This window comes from Gopherus flavomarginatus, chromosome 2 (assembly GCF_025201925.1).
Source record: "Gopherus flavomarginatus isolate rGopFla2 chromosome 2, rGopFla2.mat.asm, whole genome shotgun sequence".
NCBI classification, from domain to species: domain Eukaryota; kingdom Metazoa; phylum Chordata; order Testudines; family Testudinidae; genus Gopherus; species Gopherus flavomarginatus.
In genome coordinates this window covers 106,863,002-106,880,774 of record NC_066618.1, presented here as the reverse complement: position 1 = coordinate 106,880,774, position 17,773 = coordinate 106,863,002, and the positions used below count along the sequence as shown (strand labels likewise).

General features: G+C 41.2%; 1 protein-coding gene across 1 annotated transcript in view; it reads right to left on the bottom strand.

Moving 5' to 3' along the window:
- Positions 1-15,819, bottom strand: part of SPATA48 (spermatogenesis associated 48) — a 46,265-nt gene extending 30,446 nt beyond the window's left edge. Inside the window, exons 1-6 of the mRNA XM_050937774.1 lie at positions 15,315-15,819; positions 8,381-8,478; positions 7,192-7,265; positions 3,895-4,033; positions 1,361-1,428; positions 255-296 (exon numbers count right to left, since the gene is read on the bottom strand). Of these exons, the coding sequence (XP_050793731.1) occupies positions 255-296; positions 1,361-1,428; positions 3,895-4,033; positions 7,192-7,265; positions 8,381-8,478; positions 15,315-15,819 (926 nt within the window). The remainder of the gene's footprint in view (positions 1-254; positions 297-1,360; positions 1,429-3,894; positions 4,034-7,191; positions 7,266-8,380; positions 8,479-15,314) is intronic.
- Positions 15,820-17,773: the final 1,954 nt, after the last annotated feature.

The window sequence follows — 17,773 nt, the reverse complement described above, 5'->3', positions numbered from 1 at the left end:
TGTAATCCCTACTTTTTTCTTTGACGCTTATACTGTGCCACAGTAAAGTATGATACCTTTGAGATGAGGACACAATGGAGCCTCATTCTTGACTCCCACTATTGTAAATGAGGAGTAATTCCACTGAAGTCAGTGGAGTTACCCAAGAATAAGTAGAGGAGAATAGTCAAGCTGCAAACCTTGCATTAGGAAGATGAGACAAATGGGCTGATTGCATTAAATCAAAACTGAAAAAATACATAATGTTTACTTACGTGTAGAGAGGAATATGTTGAGTTTGAGAGCTTGGGCTTACACTGTTAAGAAAAATACAAGATATATTAGTTATTAGAAAAAAGATGGAATTGATTTAACTGATTATTATGTTAAGCAAACTTTTTATGCAGCAAACATGAAAAGATAAAGATAAAAAGATAAAGAGGAAGTGACTTAGAGACCTCGTTTTGAGGACTCACAGGAGTGGCAGAAGTAAGTCCAAGTTTTGCTTTCGGAATGACGGGGGTGGGGAAAGCTCAAAATCAAGTAGTGGTGGGGGGAGGTGGCATAGATGCCAACGTCCCTATTCAGCAGGCAGAATTCTGGGTTTTCAAACCATATCACAGGTAATTGCTGCTTTAGTCACTGTGTGGCAAAGCTTTTTAAAAACTGAGCTGCTCTTCAGAGGGAAGCTCAAATCCCATGGACTTCAATGGGAGATATATCAATTTAACATCAGGCTTGAATTTGCTCTCTCTCTTTTACTATGTCCCTCTTGTTCTGAGCCATCACATTAGGGCTCTGCTGTCCTTCCCTTCTCACTCTGCTGACCTGTCTTTTCCCCTCCTGGCCTCACCCTACTGTCTTCTATTTAATCTATCCCTAGCTCACCTCCCATCCTCTCTTTACCTGTCCCTGACTCACCCTCTGAGCCCCTATTAATCTTTCCCTTTCTTTCCCTACTGTTCAGCTGAAATGCATTCTGAGATCATTTCTAACACTACAAAAAAGGACAAAGTCTTGGATTTTGTAAATATGTATATGCTATTTGTAAAATCTCTATAATAAAAATGCACCTGTCAATGAAAAAGTCAGAGGTGCAGCTATTATGTAGTAACTAGCTACTAGGAACCTCTCTAGTCACATTTTCATGTCTAATCCTCCCACAGGAAGCCTGATCTCAGGTATATTTTTCAATAAAATTATTAATGGAATATCTTTAATTGTTCTGATTACAGTACCTTGGCTAAATGTACAATCACTGCAAGCTCAGAGGACATCCGTGTAACTATATTTGAAAAAAGAACGATACCATATACAGAGAGATCCATAAAGGAAACATGATGATTAAAAGACAATAAAAATATAAAAAAAAGAAACTTACAAATCAATTGGTTTTTGTGGTGAAGTAAAAGATCTTGTTTGAAACCTGTCCCAGAGGCCCCCAACAACCTAGAATCACAATCAGAATGTTTCTTGAAACATGAGCTCTGTGTAATACAATATCATCTAATTAGGTAAGCCCGATATATTTTTATGTGCTGATCCTGCAATCAGATCTGCTGGCCTGTGCAGATCCAATTGCAGGACTGGACTTTAGATTAAAAAATATCATTAATTAGACAATCAAAACATAGTGTAGAGTCTAGACCAAATGATATGAAGTTTTGAATCCTCTTTTTTTTTGGGAGAGAGACCTGACTGAATTGAATGGAAAACAGATCAAGTTGTTAACATTTTGGAAGTGTCAGCCAGCTGGGATGAGGGCAGTCTAGCCTAGTGGCCAGGGTCAGAGCCATAGTCTGTCATCAGGAGCCAAAGCCCAGGGTCAAAACTGGAAGCAGAAACTGATTACCAGAGCTGGGGGTCAAGCTGGAGTCCATGGTCAGGAGCTAGAGACAAGGGTCAAACTGGAGGTCAGGAACTGGAGCAAGCAGGGTATCAGGAGGGGTTCCAGGCCAGGGTAGGACAGAGGCAAGGCAGGAGCAGCAGGAACAAGGTGACACAGTGAGGCACAGGAGCACTGAGAAGACAACAAGCTGTGGCTGCTGCTGGCCTAAGATCCAGCCTGTTGGCCTCTGCAGCCAATCAGGTTGTGTGGCTAATCAGGCAGCTTGCTGCAGGCCAGTTGCAGACTAGCTCTGCTGCAGGCCCTGATTCCTGACAGGAAGATTCCAAAATGAACTGTGTTTCTCATGCACTTTTCCCTCAAAAAAGTCAGTGATTTAGATTATAACAAATAAACTCCTCTGTCCTCAGGTAACTTCTAGATATTATAGCAGTGACCTTAGGACACATTTTTTAACAATTTAGAAAAGAGATAAAAGAAGCCAGTCCCTGTGAAGCCAGCTGAAGCGCTGCTTTCTGAGTCAAGTGGCAGAGTCTGCTCTATGAATAGTGTGATCTTGCTTTTTACTTTTGAAAAAAGTATGCATTTGTGAGCATAAATCCCATAGTTTTGGTACTGATTTTCTAAGCAGCCTGATGCATGCCTCATGGCACTTTGTCTTCTGATTTGTGACGTATTTGCATGCAAGCTATTTGACTGGGGAGGTAAATAAGCTACAGGTTTTGTGTGTAAAGCAGAGGGAGGAAATTTCCCACACTGTACACCCAAAAGTGCCTCAATCTTGTCCTGACGGGGTGAGAGAATAGCTCACACTCATGCCAATTCAAAACTTGGCCTCTGTTAGCTGCTAATGGTGCCAATTAGTATAAATTGTGATAGCATTTTTTTGTCACTTGAACATCTGCCCACTGGGAACTAGATGGAGACCCAGTTCAAACAGGTCTTTTAGCAGTAATCACAGGGGATCATTTCTTCACCACATTTAGAGTGGTACCACAGTGGTGAAAGTCTCTATACAACTCTACCCTGATATAACACGACCCGATAGAACACGAATTCGGATATAACGTGGTAAAGCAGCGCTACGGGGGGGTGGGGGGAGAAGGGGCTGCACGCTCCAGTGGATCAAAGCAAGTTCACTATAATGCAGTTTCACCTATAACGCAGTAAGATTTTTTGGCTCCTGAGGACAGCATTATATTGGGGTAGAGGTGTATTTCATTATCGATCTCCTAAGCAATCCAATGCTGTCTCATTCTAATAAAGAGGACTATATATTTTAATATTATGTTATAGTTAATATTTCTTAAAAATATAGGTGAGCTAAAACTATGGGCCTGATCCAATGCATGCTGAAATCAATAAAAAGCAAGTCTGGTCAAAAATTCTCCTTTATGGGATGGGCTCACTGTTCAGACTACATCTCCCATAATGCACCATGGTGAGTGATGCCTGAGATATAACAACCTGGAGGAGAGACTGTGTTGCATCACGGAAGATGTAGTACAGCGAGAGGGTCCAAGTTATAGAGGAGAATCAGAGCACATGTAATTTTAACTAACCACCAACATGGCAAAACCACAACAGCATTTCCAAACCAAAAAAAATAAAAAAGTTTTCAATTGAAATAATGGAAAGTCAAAACTTTTTGTAGAAAATTTCAATTAAAACTATTTTTTCCCCATTTTCACTGACATTTTTAATGGAAAAGAGCCCATTTCTGCCCAGCTCTAAAGAAAAGGTTCTGACTGACTTCAGTAGGCACTGGATTTGCAGTAAATGGCTTTTGTGGCTTGTAAATGCTCCAGTTTCACATCCTTGAATTCTCATTAAGTGACTCATTTACTAACCCCTTTCTTTGTCAGATACTAAGTAACAAAACAAAAGATAGGCTTTAGCCATCAAGTCAGGATCCAGTTTTGGACTTTCCCAAACTATGGGGATGTTTGGATTTAAGGTATTGGTTTGGGCCTATTTCTAAAAGGTTAATGTGACCTGAAGGCTGTACTTGATGCTGTATTTCATTAGCAAAAACCACAAACTGTTATTTTAAAAAAAGGTTCACTGACTTGGCTTATTTCTGGTGCAGGATTGTGTCTCTTTATTGTAAAACACTGGGAGATGGGATCAGCCATCATTTCTACTGTTGATTCTGGCTGTGGGATTTTGGGTGGTAATATCTTATCCCAAGGAACTTCTTCATAAGCTCTAGAGATTAATAAAAAGAAGAAAAGGAACATATTTAAAACAATCACTATAAGTGATGCATGGTGTGACATGTATAACTAGGGGATTAAAATGTACTTTCCATGTGAGGATTAGATTTTGTAATGCAATCTCCTAATAGCGAACATATTGGATCTGCACATGAAAACATATTTCAGGAAACTGCAGAGAAAGAGTGATTTTTTTTTTCTTGATGGCTAGTGAAAGAGAATGAATGACAAAAACTTGCCTCCTGGGAGAGGAATTTTTGGCACACTGTGAGCCACTAAAACTAGTTAAAGTGGCCATACTTGTCTTACCAAAATACCCATTACTTTATGGGGAGGAGCACTGAGTTAGAAGCCAGGAGATCTTCTCTTCCACTAAATGCCCTTAGCAGGCTCCACACTTCCAAACCCTCCTTTACAAAAGGCAAATATCATATCTCCTCATCTTGCAAATGGAGTAAATAAGGACCTGAGAGGTGGCCCAATGTTGGATGAAGTTGGTGGCAGAGTTTGGGAGTAGAATACAGGTCTCAGATGACAGTGCAGAACCTCATCTACGAAGCCACAGTGCCTCTTTGGAAAAAAAAAAGTACGTATCTATGTTAAGCTTTTATACTGCCGTCCACCACCATAGTATATGAGCACTTTTCATGTAAAAAACAGCAATAGCAAAATCTCTAATGGATTTCACGGAATCTCTGGCACATCTGTCTTTTTGGGGTCAAAACTCTGCGTGGGTTAGGGGTTTTAATTTTGGGAGGGACGGGAGGGAGGAGGGGAAGCTGGAGAATTAGTAGAGGTTTGGCCATAAACGGGGTGTTCGAATTGTATCACTTATGATGGAAAGGTTTTCTCAAAGAGGAAGGCCTTGGAACATTTCCTAAAGAATCAGATCTAGGTTTCTGGGTAAGCTTTCAGGAAGGTGGTGCTATTCCTATATGCCCATGTTTGTCATGCATCTTTAAATCCACAGATTAAAATGTGCGTGTAAGTATAAATCATCATTAGCTACATTTCTCAGAAAAAAAACTATGCATAAGAAGCATGTCCTAGTTGGGATAGCATGTGGTTTCTTTTCAAGCAACAGTATACAAACCCATTGGTGTATCCCATCAGCATGGTCCATGGAATTCTGTTCTGGCTGCCAGGATTTGTGGAACATTTGTGTTAGATTTTCAGTGTAGAATAAAGACATATGCAACCTGCTATTAGCTCATTATGTTAAGCAAAAATGATAATACCCTCACTCTAGGGAAGACAGTTGTTTACAAGGTTAGAAGACATTAAAGAGTTTGTAATATGATTAAGTAACTGCTAGTGAAAGGGATAGCAAAGCCTCTAGTACCAGCACATCTAAGATGAGCTATGAAGTATTGTTCTATCATATAAATTTATGACCAGAATGGATGCTTCTTTTAAGTAAGGCCCTATGAAATCCAATTTATTATTGTAGATTTTCGGATTTATTATTTTCTGATTGTGTTTGTTTCCATTTAAAAAAAAAGTTATTTCTTTATAATTTTTAATCAATTTTTTGATACATTGACAACAATTAAGTAGCCTTCCTATAAATGCACAAAAATGTTCAGAATTGGATTGCAATAGGAAAAACTGATTTTACCAAAAAAAACCCCTACAATTTCAACAAATATATAGTGAAAGTAACACATTCTAAATCACTTTTAAAAGTAGCACTCAGTAATATGACCAAACTGATATTATTGAACAGTAACCAAGAAGTCCACAGAAGAGCCTCTTACAGTATCAATTTAACTGAATTCATATTTGAATAATTAAAATATTTTAAAAAAGCACTAAACATAAAATGATTCATCGTTAGCATTCATTGTTGCTTTTAAAATTAAACTCTGTACTTTCAACCTTCCTACATTCTGAAGGAATGCTTCAATTAATTTGATTAAATAATTTCAAATTATCAAATCAATAGTTTATTGCTGAGTAGCAATACAAAGTGACAAACTTCAATGTCATTATTTTTGCCATATCTGGTAGACATCTCCATTGTGATACATTATGGTTAGCCTGTTAGTGTTTTCCTCAGAAATTGATTCCCTCTTGTCGACAAGTAGATTTTAATATTTACTAAAGCTCCTCTCTGTGGCTACAGAGCTGACAGGGAAGATGATGTAAGGTAGGGCAGTCTCTGCTACTTTAGGCACTCGTCCCTTCATAACCCATATATATGCAGTCTCTTTTTGTGGGTTTTTGAGAAGGGGGACACGGATACCATATAAAGGAGCATGAAGAAGTTCTTTCAAATTAACCTGTGCTCGCTTGGGCCCTGAATACTTTTATTAACACAGCGCTCCATGGGAATTTCAACTTCTGCCTTAATGTGATGCCAATGTCCCAGAGGAACACATCAGCTCCTGACATGAAAATGACCCAGCAAGGGACTGAGTTCTCAGAAGCTGCCCTTAAATTCCGGATGCGAGCCCTTCTCCCCTAGCCCCTGCACTCACTTGTGGCCCTTGCCCTCTGCACTTCCTCCCCATACCCTCTGCACCTACTCCTCATGCCTCCTGCATTCCTAGCCCCCCCAACTATCTCCAGTGGCTGCACATGGCTTAGCCCTGCTGCCTGTCTGCTGCTGCGGTCCTGGTGCTGGGGAAAGCCTGGGTTCTGTGTTATTGTTTTGATTCCACGATTCCATCCATGTTCTTGTGAATGCGGATTTCATAGGGCCCTATTTTAATCAGAAAATTTGGGTGGAAACAGACAACTCTGTGACAAACAAAGACAATGGGAGAAATAAATATGAGCATTTATTTTCATAGGAAAGGAAAAGTCTAAAGTAATACACAATTTGTAATGAAATTGCCCCATAAATGGTGTTGGGGTTTGAGGAATAGGGACACCTGACATAGATTCAACTGGCAGCAGTTATTCAGAGCCTTCCCTAATTGAAATATGAAAGGAATAGAGAGCATTGTCCGCATATACCCTGCCTGCCGCCAGTTTTGAATTTCTGCATGTATTGTAACTACTCCTTCCAACATCTGCAGTTTAGGGCTGTAGGAAAAACTTAATGAATTTCTTAAATATACAGCTACTGAAAGATGAATAGAGGAAGAAGAAAGATAAATATGAAGTAACAAAAAAAATCTCTTCTTGATAGAAACAGTTGCTCACTTTTGAGTACTTGAGATGTAGAAATAGTCCCTTGCTTTTTTTTCTCGCCAACTTGCAGAAGGATCACTTGATTTCTAGAGCGAACATGAGAGAGAGCATATGGCAGGATGCCCAAATTAGTTTTGAGAAACTCATGAACACTCATAAAATTCTGAACTTTTTTTTTTCTAAAGATGAACTGAGCAGGATTTGTGGTCTCTTCCTGTAGACATTTAATCTCCTTTAATATCAAAATGTGAAACAAGTAGTTTCACATTCTTCACAAACTATCTCACTTCCACCACACAAGGCTATGCAAAATGCCTCTTTATTTGGCTCTGCTTCCTGCGTGTTTTACTGATATTTCTGATTCAATGTTCTCTCACCTCATCTCTTTAATCATCTGAAATGTACCAGCTCACTACACTTTTAACGTTCTTTGGGAATGGCAGTGCAAACTTACCTTTCTCAGCCCCTGAGACATGCCTATTATAGTGTATGTTGGTTGCTACCAGAAAAAATTATGTTCTTGGGCCCCAATCCATCAAAGTACTTAAGCATATGTGTAACTATAAGCATGTGAATAGTCTCATTGATTTCAAATAAGATCAGGGCCTTGACGTGGAAGGATGAAGGACCACTAACTAGACTTTTCACTATAGAATTGTACTGCTGGAAGTTAATTGTTTGATGGGAAAGACTAAAGGGGAAGTAATTGATATAAACAGGGTATGCTTATTTCAATTTCAGTTGTATCACAATGTAAATTCTGAAAATCTGCATCAGCTGTGTAGATGGTGTGGGCATATAAGTATATATATGCCTTCTGTATATTATTATTATTATTTAGCTTATAGCAGCACTTAGAAACCTCAGGCAAGGATCAGATGAAATCATCTCACCAGTATGAATCTTACTTTTAAGCATTCATTCACGGTTTGTGATAAAAGAAGATTTTAAAAAAATCAGGAGCAGTGGTCAATATTACAAAGTGAATATGTCAATGGGATACTATGCTTATTTCAATGTAATTAGACTAGGAAAAGAATGTAGAATCTTAGATTATACCACTGCATGGAAAGCGTTGGCAAAAGTTGATTTTGAATATTGACCACTATATCTCTGAAGACTGGACGTTTGCAGCTTTAAAAGTCTGTTCTGTCATCCAGGCTTGTATAACCATTGAAACAAACAGTACCAGACACACTACCTTAAGTTTTGGGTCCATATGAAATGCAAAGCTATGAATTTGAAAAGAATCTCTTTGTTTAGATGAAGCAGGAGTAACTTTCATTGGACTTGTCCAACCTGAAAGAAAAGACTTGGTATTGTGCTATTCATTCTACAGCTCTACTTAATTTAACAGTAATTAAACAAATGAAATGAAATAGTTTGTACATTACCATAAAGATTATAATACAGTACATCCATATATATTTATCCATTCCTGACTCTTTAGAGAGAGTTACTTAGAGGCTTTCAGCAAAATAAATTCAAGTAAAATGCAGCTGAAAGAAACAATAATTAGCATTTCATCTGCTGTGATTTGTCCCTACTTAACAAAATGCAATGTATCATAAATGAAAGTGAAGCTATCTTATTTAATATACAGGAAAAATATCCAAATCAGTAATTATGGTAAAATTTCACTAGGAAGTTATCTATATAGTGAGCTCTTGCACAGCAAGCCAGGGTATGAATCTACAACACTCCAGCTTGCTGCACAGCAACATCCCATATGAACATTACTATAGCACAGTGAAAGTCATCCTCATTTGCCTCAGTGTGTTGTGAATTTCAAAGGCTAGTTGCGACCAGGTAAATTCAACACACTCATGTGGGAACCTAGCTCTGAATAGTTTTATTCCTGTAATGCTGTAATTAATTGGTATGTATGCATACTACTGCCCTCTACTGCAGAGAAGCAGACCTGCTTATATACACATAGGCACTGTCTACTGGTTATGCAAAAACATTATTCCTTCAGCTCTTTAGTTAAAGAACATAGATTTGGTGCCATTCCTCATGCTGTATATATAAAGTAAATATGACAGCTGTGCTGTATGCATGTCTTATACAGAAGACACAGATAGTTCTAATGTTACATTTGCTTTACTAATTGAACTAGGGTGACCAGATAGCAAACGGGTATTAGGAGCCTATATAAGAAAAAGACCCCAAAATCGGGACCGTCCCTATAAAATTGAAACATCTGGTCACCCTAAATTGAACACACATTTTCAGAGATCTGCTGTATGTTATAATTTGCTATTTTCACATCTGGTTTTTGCTGTTAGGATAATTAATCTTTTAACTGTTCTCTTTCTCTCTCTTTCTAGTTTCTGTGGAGAGATTCAGCATAGGTAGAGTAATTCTGGTCCAGCACTCAAGTGTCTGGAAGTCCCAATGTCCCTTCTAGTCTTGCTCAGCCCACAGGATTGAAGATGGCACAGTCTGGCCTCTCTGGACCACGTTGGGAACTCAACGGCTTGGTTGCACGACACTTTTATTTACCAAGAACTTAATGATCCTATCAGAGCTGGTTTGCTATTTGAAGTTGGCCTTCACTTATCACATCACAGGGATCAATGATGTGTATAATACATTTTGGGTTCATTTTATTTGTCTCATGTTTTCTGAGCCTGAACCTCTTTAGGGTGCATTTGAGTCACAATTTCAAGATTTTCTGCACAACTACAAGAACTAAACAATTGGTTGTTTTTTTTTGTTATTTTTTTAAGTGAAAGTTGTGGTTCTTATGTAATCATATAAAACCAGGAGCTGAGACTTTATGAAAAACACCTAATATTGCGAGCGTCACAAAAAGTTAGAAGAGTTGGCAATAGTGCGATCCTCTTGTGAACAAAAGTGATGCACTGTACCGGACATCCACTGAAGTCAATGGAAGTGTTGGTATTGATTTCAAAGGGAGCAGGATCAGACCCTAACAGCAGGTAATGCTGTTCACATGCCTCTTTGTTGAAGTGATTGAAGCCCTAGAGGTAAATCATTTAGTAGAGCATAAATGTTTTTTTTTAATCTCTGTATAAACTGTACTACTGTCTATAACTGAAAATAAATATACCCCGTGGCCGTTCTCCTCCTTTCTCTACTCCTATCCAACAAATTGAAGCTACAGATCAGCCACTGAAAAATGATTTCAGAGAAACATAAAAATAAAAAATGGTAGTTTAAATTGTAAAGACTTTCATGATAGGAGAAGCAACAGGGAAGGACTGGGGCTGCTGAAGACACAAAGAATTTCTGTGTTACTTGGTACCAGTGAAAAACTATCACACAATGAAATATGTAACTGTAAATCATAATAATCAAATACCTTGAGGAAATACAATTGGTTTTACTAATAGGGCAAGGTCCAAGATTACTTTGGATTTTTATGCGGTACTTTCTTGATGAGCTACTTACAGGATTAACAGGAAGCACACTATTACATGTTTCAACGCATGCTTGATAATTATTTAAGAACATATGTTGCTAAGAACATTTTATTTTGGTTAGTACCAGCTGGCATTTTTCAATTATTGGTTAACTCTGTTTATACTGCTGCACAAGGTAATGATTGTGAACTATGTAAACTATGGTAATTTGGGTGAGCGATTGGCCAGGCTTGATCTTTTTTAAAAAAGTTTTTGTTTTATGTTTTTGGGCTTTTTTGGTTTTGTTTACATTTTTGTCTCTGATTGTCCCCATTTCCTTTTCTTCATAACTGCAGGTAAACACCTCATCTGGCTAGATAGCTACATCATTGCACAGGGCAGGGCCAGTGGGGGTAGTGCTTCCTTTCCATCTGCTCTTTGAGACGCAGGGGAAGGATGGTGGGCCCGAGTCTACCTCACACCCAAGAGTGGGGTATTTACCCAGATCTGCCTGGAGAGAGGTTGCTGGGGGTGGGCAGAACTCCTCTCTCTCCCTCCCAGTGGCAGATCAAAGGCCTGCTGGGAGGCGAGTGTAGTGGATCACAGTCTGCTCGACAGCAGCAGGAATAGGGTGCTCAGTGCCCAGAGGTGGGGTCAGTAACAAGACCCCAATGCTTGCGTCTAGCGTTCCCTTACCCTCACCCATCTTCTTATGGTGTTTGCTCCCCCCACAATTCCCAGGGGTGCCTCAGATTCCAGTGGGGGGTGAGAGTCGGGGGTCACAAATGCTCCTGACCAGACCATCTCCAGCTGTCTTTCCCATTCCTGTGAACAGGAGGTATTTTATCCCAACCTCCCAAAAAACTGATCCAGATTCCTGGTGGTTGAATGGAGACTGGTGTTCCTGCCAGATGCACAGCTGTCTCAGGCATATGCAGCTGAATAACACTTTACAACTGGATCCAACAAGGTTTCCTGAACCTGAGCTTCTCCAGTAGAAATATACAGTTAGGGCTAGATCCTTGGGCAATGCTAAGCAGTGTGAAGCGACCTTAAGTGAGCCCTTCAGGGGACTGAGACTGAAATTCCAGTTTCATATGACTGAGAGAAAGGTAACGCTACAGGTGAGCCCAATGGCCTTATTACTAACCTAAGAGCAATGAGCAAACTACAGCTGGAGGCATGCTAAGGCCAGAAACAGAATGCACTGAGAGCAGTCCTTAGCATAGGGGCTGACTTCCACTGTTCCTGGTGTCAAGTATCAGAGGGGTAGCCGTGTTAGTCTGGATCTGTAAAAGCAGCAAAGAATCCTGAAGAAGTGGGTATTCACCCACGAAAGCTCATGCTCCAAAACATCTGTTAGTCTATAAGGTGCCACAGGATTCTTTGCTGCTTTTACTGTTCCTGGTGAGAGCTCGACCCCACCCCTGCCCTGTCCCTGCCCCTGCACTGCCCTTTCCCTTCCCCCATTCCACTCCTTTCCCCAAGTCCCCGCCCCTTCCCCCCTTTCTCTGCCTCTTCCCGAGGGCCGTATCTCCGCTCCTCCTCTCTCACTCCTAGAAAGTCCTAAGTGCTGCCAAACAGCTGTTTGGCAGCAGGAAGCGCTGGCAGGTAGGCAAGGAGCAGGGATGCAGCACGCTTAGGGGGGCAGGAGGTGGGGGAGAGGAAAGGGAGCTTGGCTGCCAGAGGGTGCAGAGCACCCACTAATTTTTCCCCGTGGGTGCTCCAGCTCCAGAGCACCCCCGGAATCGGTGCCTATAGCCCTTAGGTTAAGTTCCTCCTCCAGTTGCCTTGGAATCTGGAAACTGGAAAGATGGCTTACAGTCACCTCCCCTGCCAACTCCACAGCTGTGCTTACAGATCATAGAGGGCTATGATAAAGTTAAGGTGACCAGACAGCAAGTGTGAAAAATCGGGACAGGGGGTCGGGGGTAACAGGAGCCTATATAAGAAAAAGACCCCAAAATTGGGATTGTTCCTATAAAATTGGGACATCTGGTCACCCTAGATAGAGTCCCCCTCTGTGGGTAAGTGTACTTTGCAGCAGGAAGCAAGCTTCCGATCCCAGGTAGCCAGACTCACATTCTCCACCAGGGCAATAATGATCAGCATATCATGAGTTTTCAGATGATATCTTACAAGACATAGTTTCTACAAAATTTATCATAGTCTTGAAAAAGGAGTGAGCACAGGGATACAGACTGTCAGACAAAAACAGGCCAGAACAATAAGGAATGAAAAACGGTGTTCTTTGTGAGGCTCACTTGGCTGTAGAATGTCTTACTGCCAGAGATCAGCACAAACTCATGTCTGGCAATCTCAGGTCATAATGCAAGATTTATTTTTTTCAGCAGGCATCCTCCAAATAGCCAAGCCGTGGAATGTCTCTGGGCCTAAATTTGTAAAATTTACCAATCTTAACTCATCACATGCTGAAATGACCATGGCTTGCTTGGTGGGTCTTTGGATTGTGAGGCTAAAATGAGGAATTTGCTTTAGCTATCCTGTTGAAACTTAGAGGACTAGTTTATAATCCGAGCACTTCTTAGGGCTTGGCTACACTTGCGAGTTACAGCACACTAAAGGAGTCCCGAGCGCACTAGCTCACTACCCGTCCACACGGGCAAGGCACGTAGAGCGCTCTGATTCCATGGCTAGCGCGCTACCGGTACTCCACCTCGGCGAGTAGAATAATGTTTGATGCACCCCCGCTGGAGTGCCCCAGCATCAGTGTGAACGAGGTGTTGCATTACTGCGCTCTGATCAGCCTCTGGAAAAGTCTCATAATCCCCTTAAATCAAGTGGCCACTCTTGTCATTGTTTTGGATATGCCTTTTGAAAGCTCCGTTTGACAGCTGGCATGCTTATCTGCTCTGAGACAAACCAACCATTACTGTGAAATGCTGTGTGTGAGAGAGGTGGGGGTTAGTTCTGCTGCTGTGTGAACTTACAAGACAGCATGCTGACATGTTCTCAGCCTCCACAAAACCCACTCTCTCTCCCCCCACATACACACAACACAGTCCCTGTCACATTCCACCCCCCTCACCCCCTACAATTTGAAAAGCACATTGCAGCCACTTGCATGCTGGGATAGCTACCACAATGCACTGCTCTCTGTGGCTGTTGCAATGTTGCCATGCCAGTGCAATAGCAGCTGTCAGTGTGGACAGTCTACAGCGCTTTCCCTACTGTACTCTAAAAAGGCTGGTTTAACTCAAAGCGCTCTACATCTGCAAGGGTAGCCATGCCCTTATATGCCAACTACATTTGTATATTCCCAACTGCCACCCCAACACCACAAGTAAACTTCTAAATATAAAAACTAGGTTTGCAAACCTCTGTCCAACCTCCCTTAAAGTACTGCTGCTGGAGCTCTCTGTGTTCTTTGGTCTTTGCTGTGTATACAGATTTCTTTCCTAAGATAGACTCTAAAGGGTGAATTCCTGGCCCCATTGTTATTAATAGGAATTTGCTGGACTTCAACCAAGAAAAAACTCAGGCCCTACTGTGTGTCTGAAGAAAAGCCTGATGATCTGTGCCTGCATCACAAATCTATCCTCTATTTCAGGTCAGTACTCTGACTGAGAACTGAACGATTGACTTGGCCACAGAGAGTTCTAGATTTATTCTCTACCCCTTCCAAGGAATCTCCAGCTGCCAAAGTCTGCTGTCCGTCTGCTGGAGAGACTATAATCATAACAACTCCATGGAGTGCTGTGTCTCCAACCTTCTTTCACTTCTCCATAGCAAGCAGCAATCTAGCATTTAACAATCCTTGACCCCTGCAAAGTTCTTGTTTACAACAAGAGCCTTATAAAGATTATGTTTCTCTTTCAAATTCCTTTTGATCTTAAAAATATATATCATTTCTTTTGCTTTAAGTTTCAGGTTTAAAATGAAAAGCTCTAAGAGACACAAACCAGAGATTAAGAACTCTGCAACAATTTGTGGCACTCAGAAACTTTATGGTGATTGGGCAAGCAGCTTCTTTATGGTTCCAACAGGTATTCCCCTATATCAGAAACCTCTTTACGGTATTCCCAACAATCCTTTAAAATTTTGTTCTAGCTTTAAATAGCATTTTTATTAGAGAAATGATTGGTGGCAATTGCTTAACCTTAACATAGGTTTCACTATAATACTCACTGCTGGGAATATATTTTGCCTTCAGAAGCACCTTATAAAGATTTTTGCATTTCCAAAGTTTTCAGCATCCTGCCATTTAAAAGATTAACTAAGAGTCTAATCTTGCTCCTATGAAGGTCAATGAAAGAGTTGCTGTTGACTTTGACAGGAGTCATCTTTTTACCAGCTGAATGCTGTTTGAAAATTTGTTGTATAAAACACACTGATTTGAAAATAAATCGATAGGGTGTATTCTTGCTAAGGCATGAGGACAGATCTAGAGGGTTGGATCCTGTCTATGATTACCCAGGGGATAGACATGGAACAGGTCCTAAATATTAATCACTTAACACTATCTGCCAGATAACATTAAAATGCCACGGAAGTGTGCAGGGCGATTTCCTTACTCTCCAAAATAATCTGCTATATCAGCTCACATTACAGTAGAGACTCATTTTAGTTACTCTACTTTACCTCTTTATTTACAGAATATGAATTCTTTTAAACATCAATTATTTCCAAAGACCTCTGCTCTGTCAATGTATGTGACAATTTGGTATTTTGGCACCTGGCTGATGCTTGCAGCTAAATAAATTAATCATACAACTGTTCTAATGGAAGAGCCGGCCCTGGTTTTACCTCCAAGTCTTGCCCTGATAGAAGCATCTGACATTGCCCTGGAGTTCCACCGTCTGTCCTGGCTCACCTCCTCCAACAGGACAACATGCCTTGTGTGTGCAGTCTTTTTTGGGAGGGGGACCCGCTGGTGAGGTTTCACATCACTGTAATCCACCAGTGAGTCGATGGTTCTGCCACAGTAGGGCTGCAAATCGGCATCAGCTCCTGGGCTCATGAATCCTGAGCAGGGATCAGCTAAAGGCACATTGTCCCGGTGTGGGAATAAAGGGTAATCTGGCCCCACAGGAGGGCTGTAAGGATTGAATTTAAGAAAAGAATTACTGTCTTTCTCTTGGAAGCTGGCAAAATCATGTTTGTCATCTGGACCTCTCACAAAACGCATATACATTTTTTTTAATAGACTTTGATATTTATGGTGATCCATCTTGTGAAGTGGCTCAGCTGACTGACTGGAGCTTTTAAAGGCATTTACCTGTCTTTCGGCTCCCTGGGAAACCAGGGTCATTTTCTTTTATTGATTTAGATTACAGTAAATTAAAAAGCCGCCGCTCTTTTCTATTTCTTAGACTTTCTGAAATCCTGTCCAACAAACTACAGTAAAGCTAGAGATCATCAGCCAAAAAATTACCGAACAGAAACCATAAAAGCCAAGACAAGAGTTCAAATGGTGAATTCTTCCCTGAAAGGCAGTGAGTGATCCAGCCAGAGAAAGAATGAAGCTGTCAAATGAGTAGAGTCTCTTGGTTGCTTGGCAACAGTGGAACACTAGCACACAATGAAACTTGGAATTGTGTATATCATAATAATCTGATCCCTTGAGGAAACACAGGTCATATCTTTAAATGAGAGTACTATTTATTCCACGGATACACACATAAAATGTTTTTAATTTTCCCAAGAATTATTTAGTATTTTTGTATCAATACTTTTGAAAGTAAACTACAAATTGACATTTAGATAAGAAAGATGAACAGAACAGAAACAGATTGAACCGATACAAGAGTTATTAAACATACAAAAGAAAAATATTATTAATAGGAGTAAATAAATTCTACTGACCACTGGCATTAACCTTATCTACTCTACAAAATATTGCTTTTCTCTAGAGTTTCACCAGTTGTTTTACTGTAACTTATTTTAGGTGTGATGGCAATGATCCATTAAAGGCTAAAGCCAAAGTTTTCAAAGCTGATTTCTTAATGTTAGCTTGGAAAGTTATATTCAGGGATCTAAAAAAAGCAGCCTGACTTCCAGAGGTTTTGAGTACCCCCAACTCCCATTGATTTAAATGAAAGTGTTCAGCACCTCCAAAAAATCAAGACATTTTTAATTGGGTGCCTTAAACACAGATTTAGGGGCCCAACTTTAGGCTTCTAACTTTGAAAATGCTGACTCAACGCTTTAGTTTACGATTCTGTTAGGAGCAACTTCTCTCATGTACACTGGCTTTACGTAGCTTCAAACAGTAAGAACAAGGAATTCTGCTGATGCAAAAGATGGAACAGAATTCACAGCTCACTCAATCTTTGTTGTGTTGGCCCTACAAAGAATAAAAACCAGTTAAAACTTATAATTGGTCTTCAGTGACAAAAGTGTTGCTCTGACTATCCTCAGTCTAGAGAGTAAACTGTAGAACCCTGCAGGGATACAAATCATATAAAGCAGCTATTCGCCGACGTGCAGGGCTCTATAAATCTGCTCTCTGATGACGTCATTTTTACAGTCACTTTTCCTAAGCACACCCTATGGATTTAGGTACAAGCGCCACTCATAGCTAGCCCCATGCCAGGTCAACTGAATAATTGCTCATTTTTATTACGATGTCCAAAGAATGGCTCTTTCTTGTTTTGATTCCTTGTTGATTTATATTTTCCTATGGCCCAGTAGCCAGCCATGCTCACGGAGCTGTTCCCCTGCCAAGATCAGCTTGTGTCCTGATAGTTGGTCCTGCCATGAGGGCAGGGGACTGGACTCGATGACCTCTCAAGGTCCCTTCCAGTCCTAGAGTCTAAGAGTCCCACAGGGGTGCTTGCTGCCCTGCACATAGATCCTTCCCAGGAGGATTTCAAAGCCTGGCAGCAGAGACACATGGCCTCGGGCTGCTCAGTCCCGCGGGGCGCTCCCCTCTGCGCTGGCACCACCCTGGCAAGGAAGGGCTGGGAGCGCAAGTGGGGGGCGGAGGCAGTCAGCCAGCCCATTATCTCACGGAAGGTCACAGAGTTCGGCGGCCTCCCCCGTCGGCACGCGAGGGCGACTCCTCGGCTCCAGGCCCTCCCAGTAACCTCCCGCACCTCGAGCCTGGCGCTGCCCACGTGCCGGCAGGAGACAGAGCGGAAATGACGAGCAGAAGCGGGCTCGGCACGCGCCGCCGCCGCCTCGCCCGGTTCTCTGCGCTGCCCTCTTCCCCTCCCCGTCGGGCGCCAGCGTGACGCTAGCGGGGTTCGACGCCGGCTAACGAA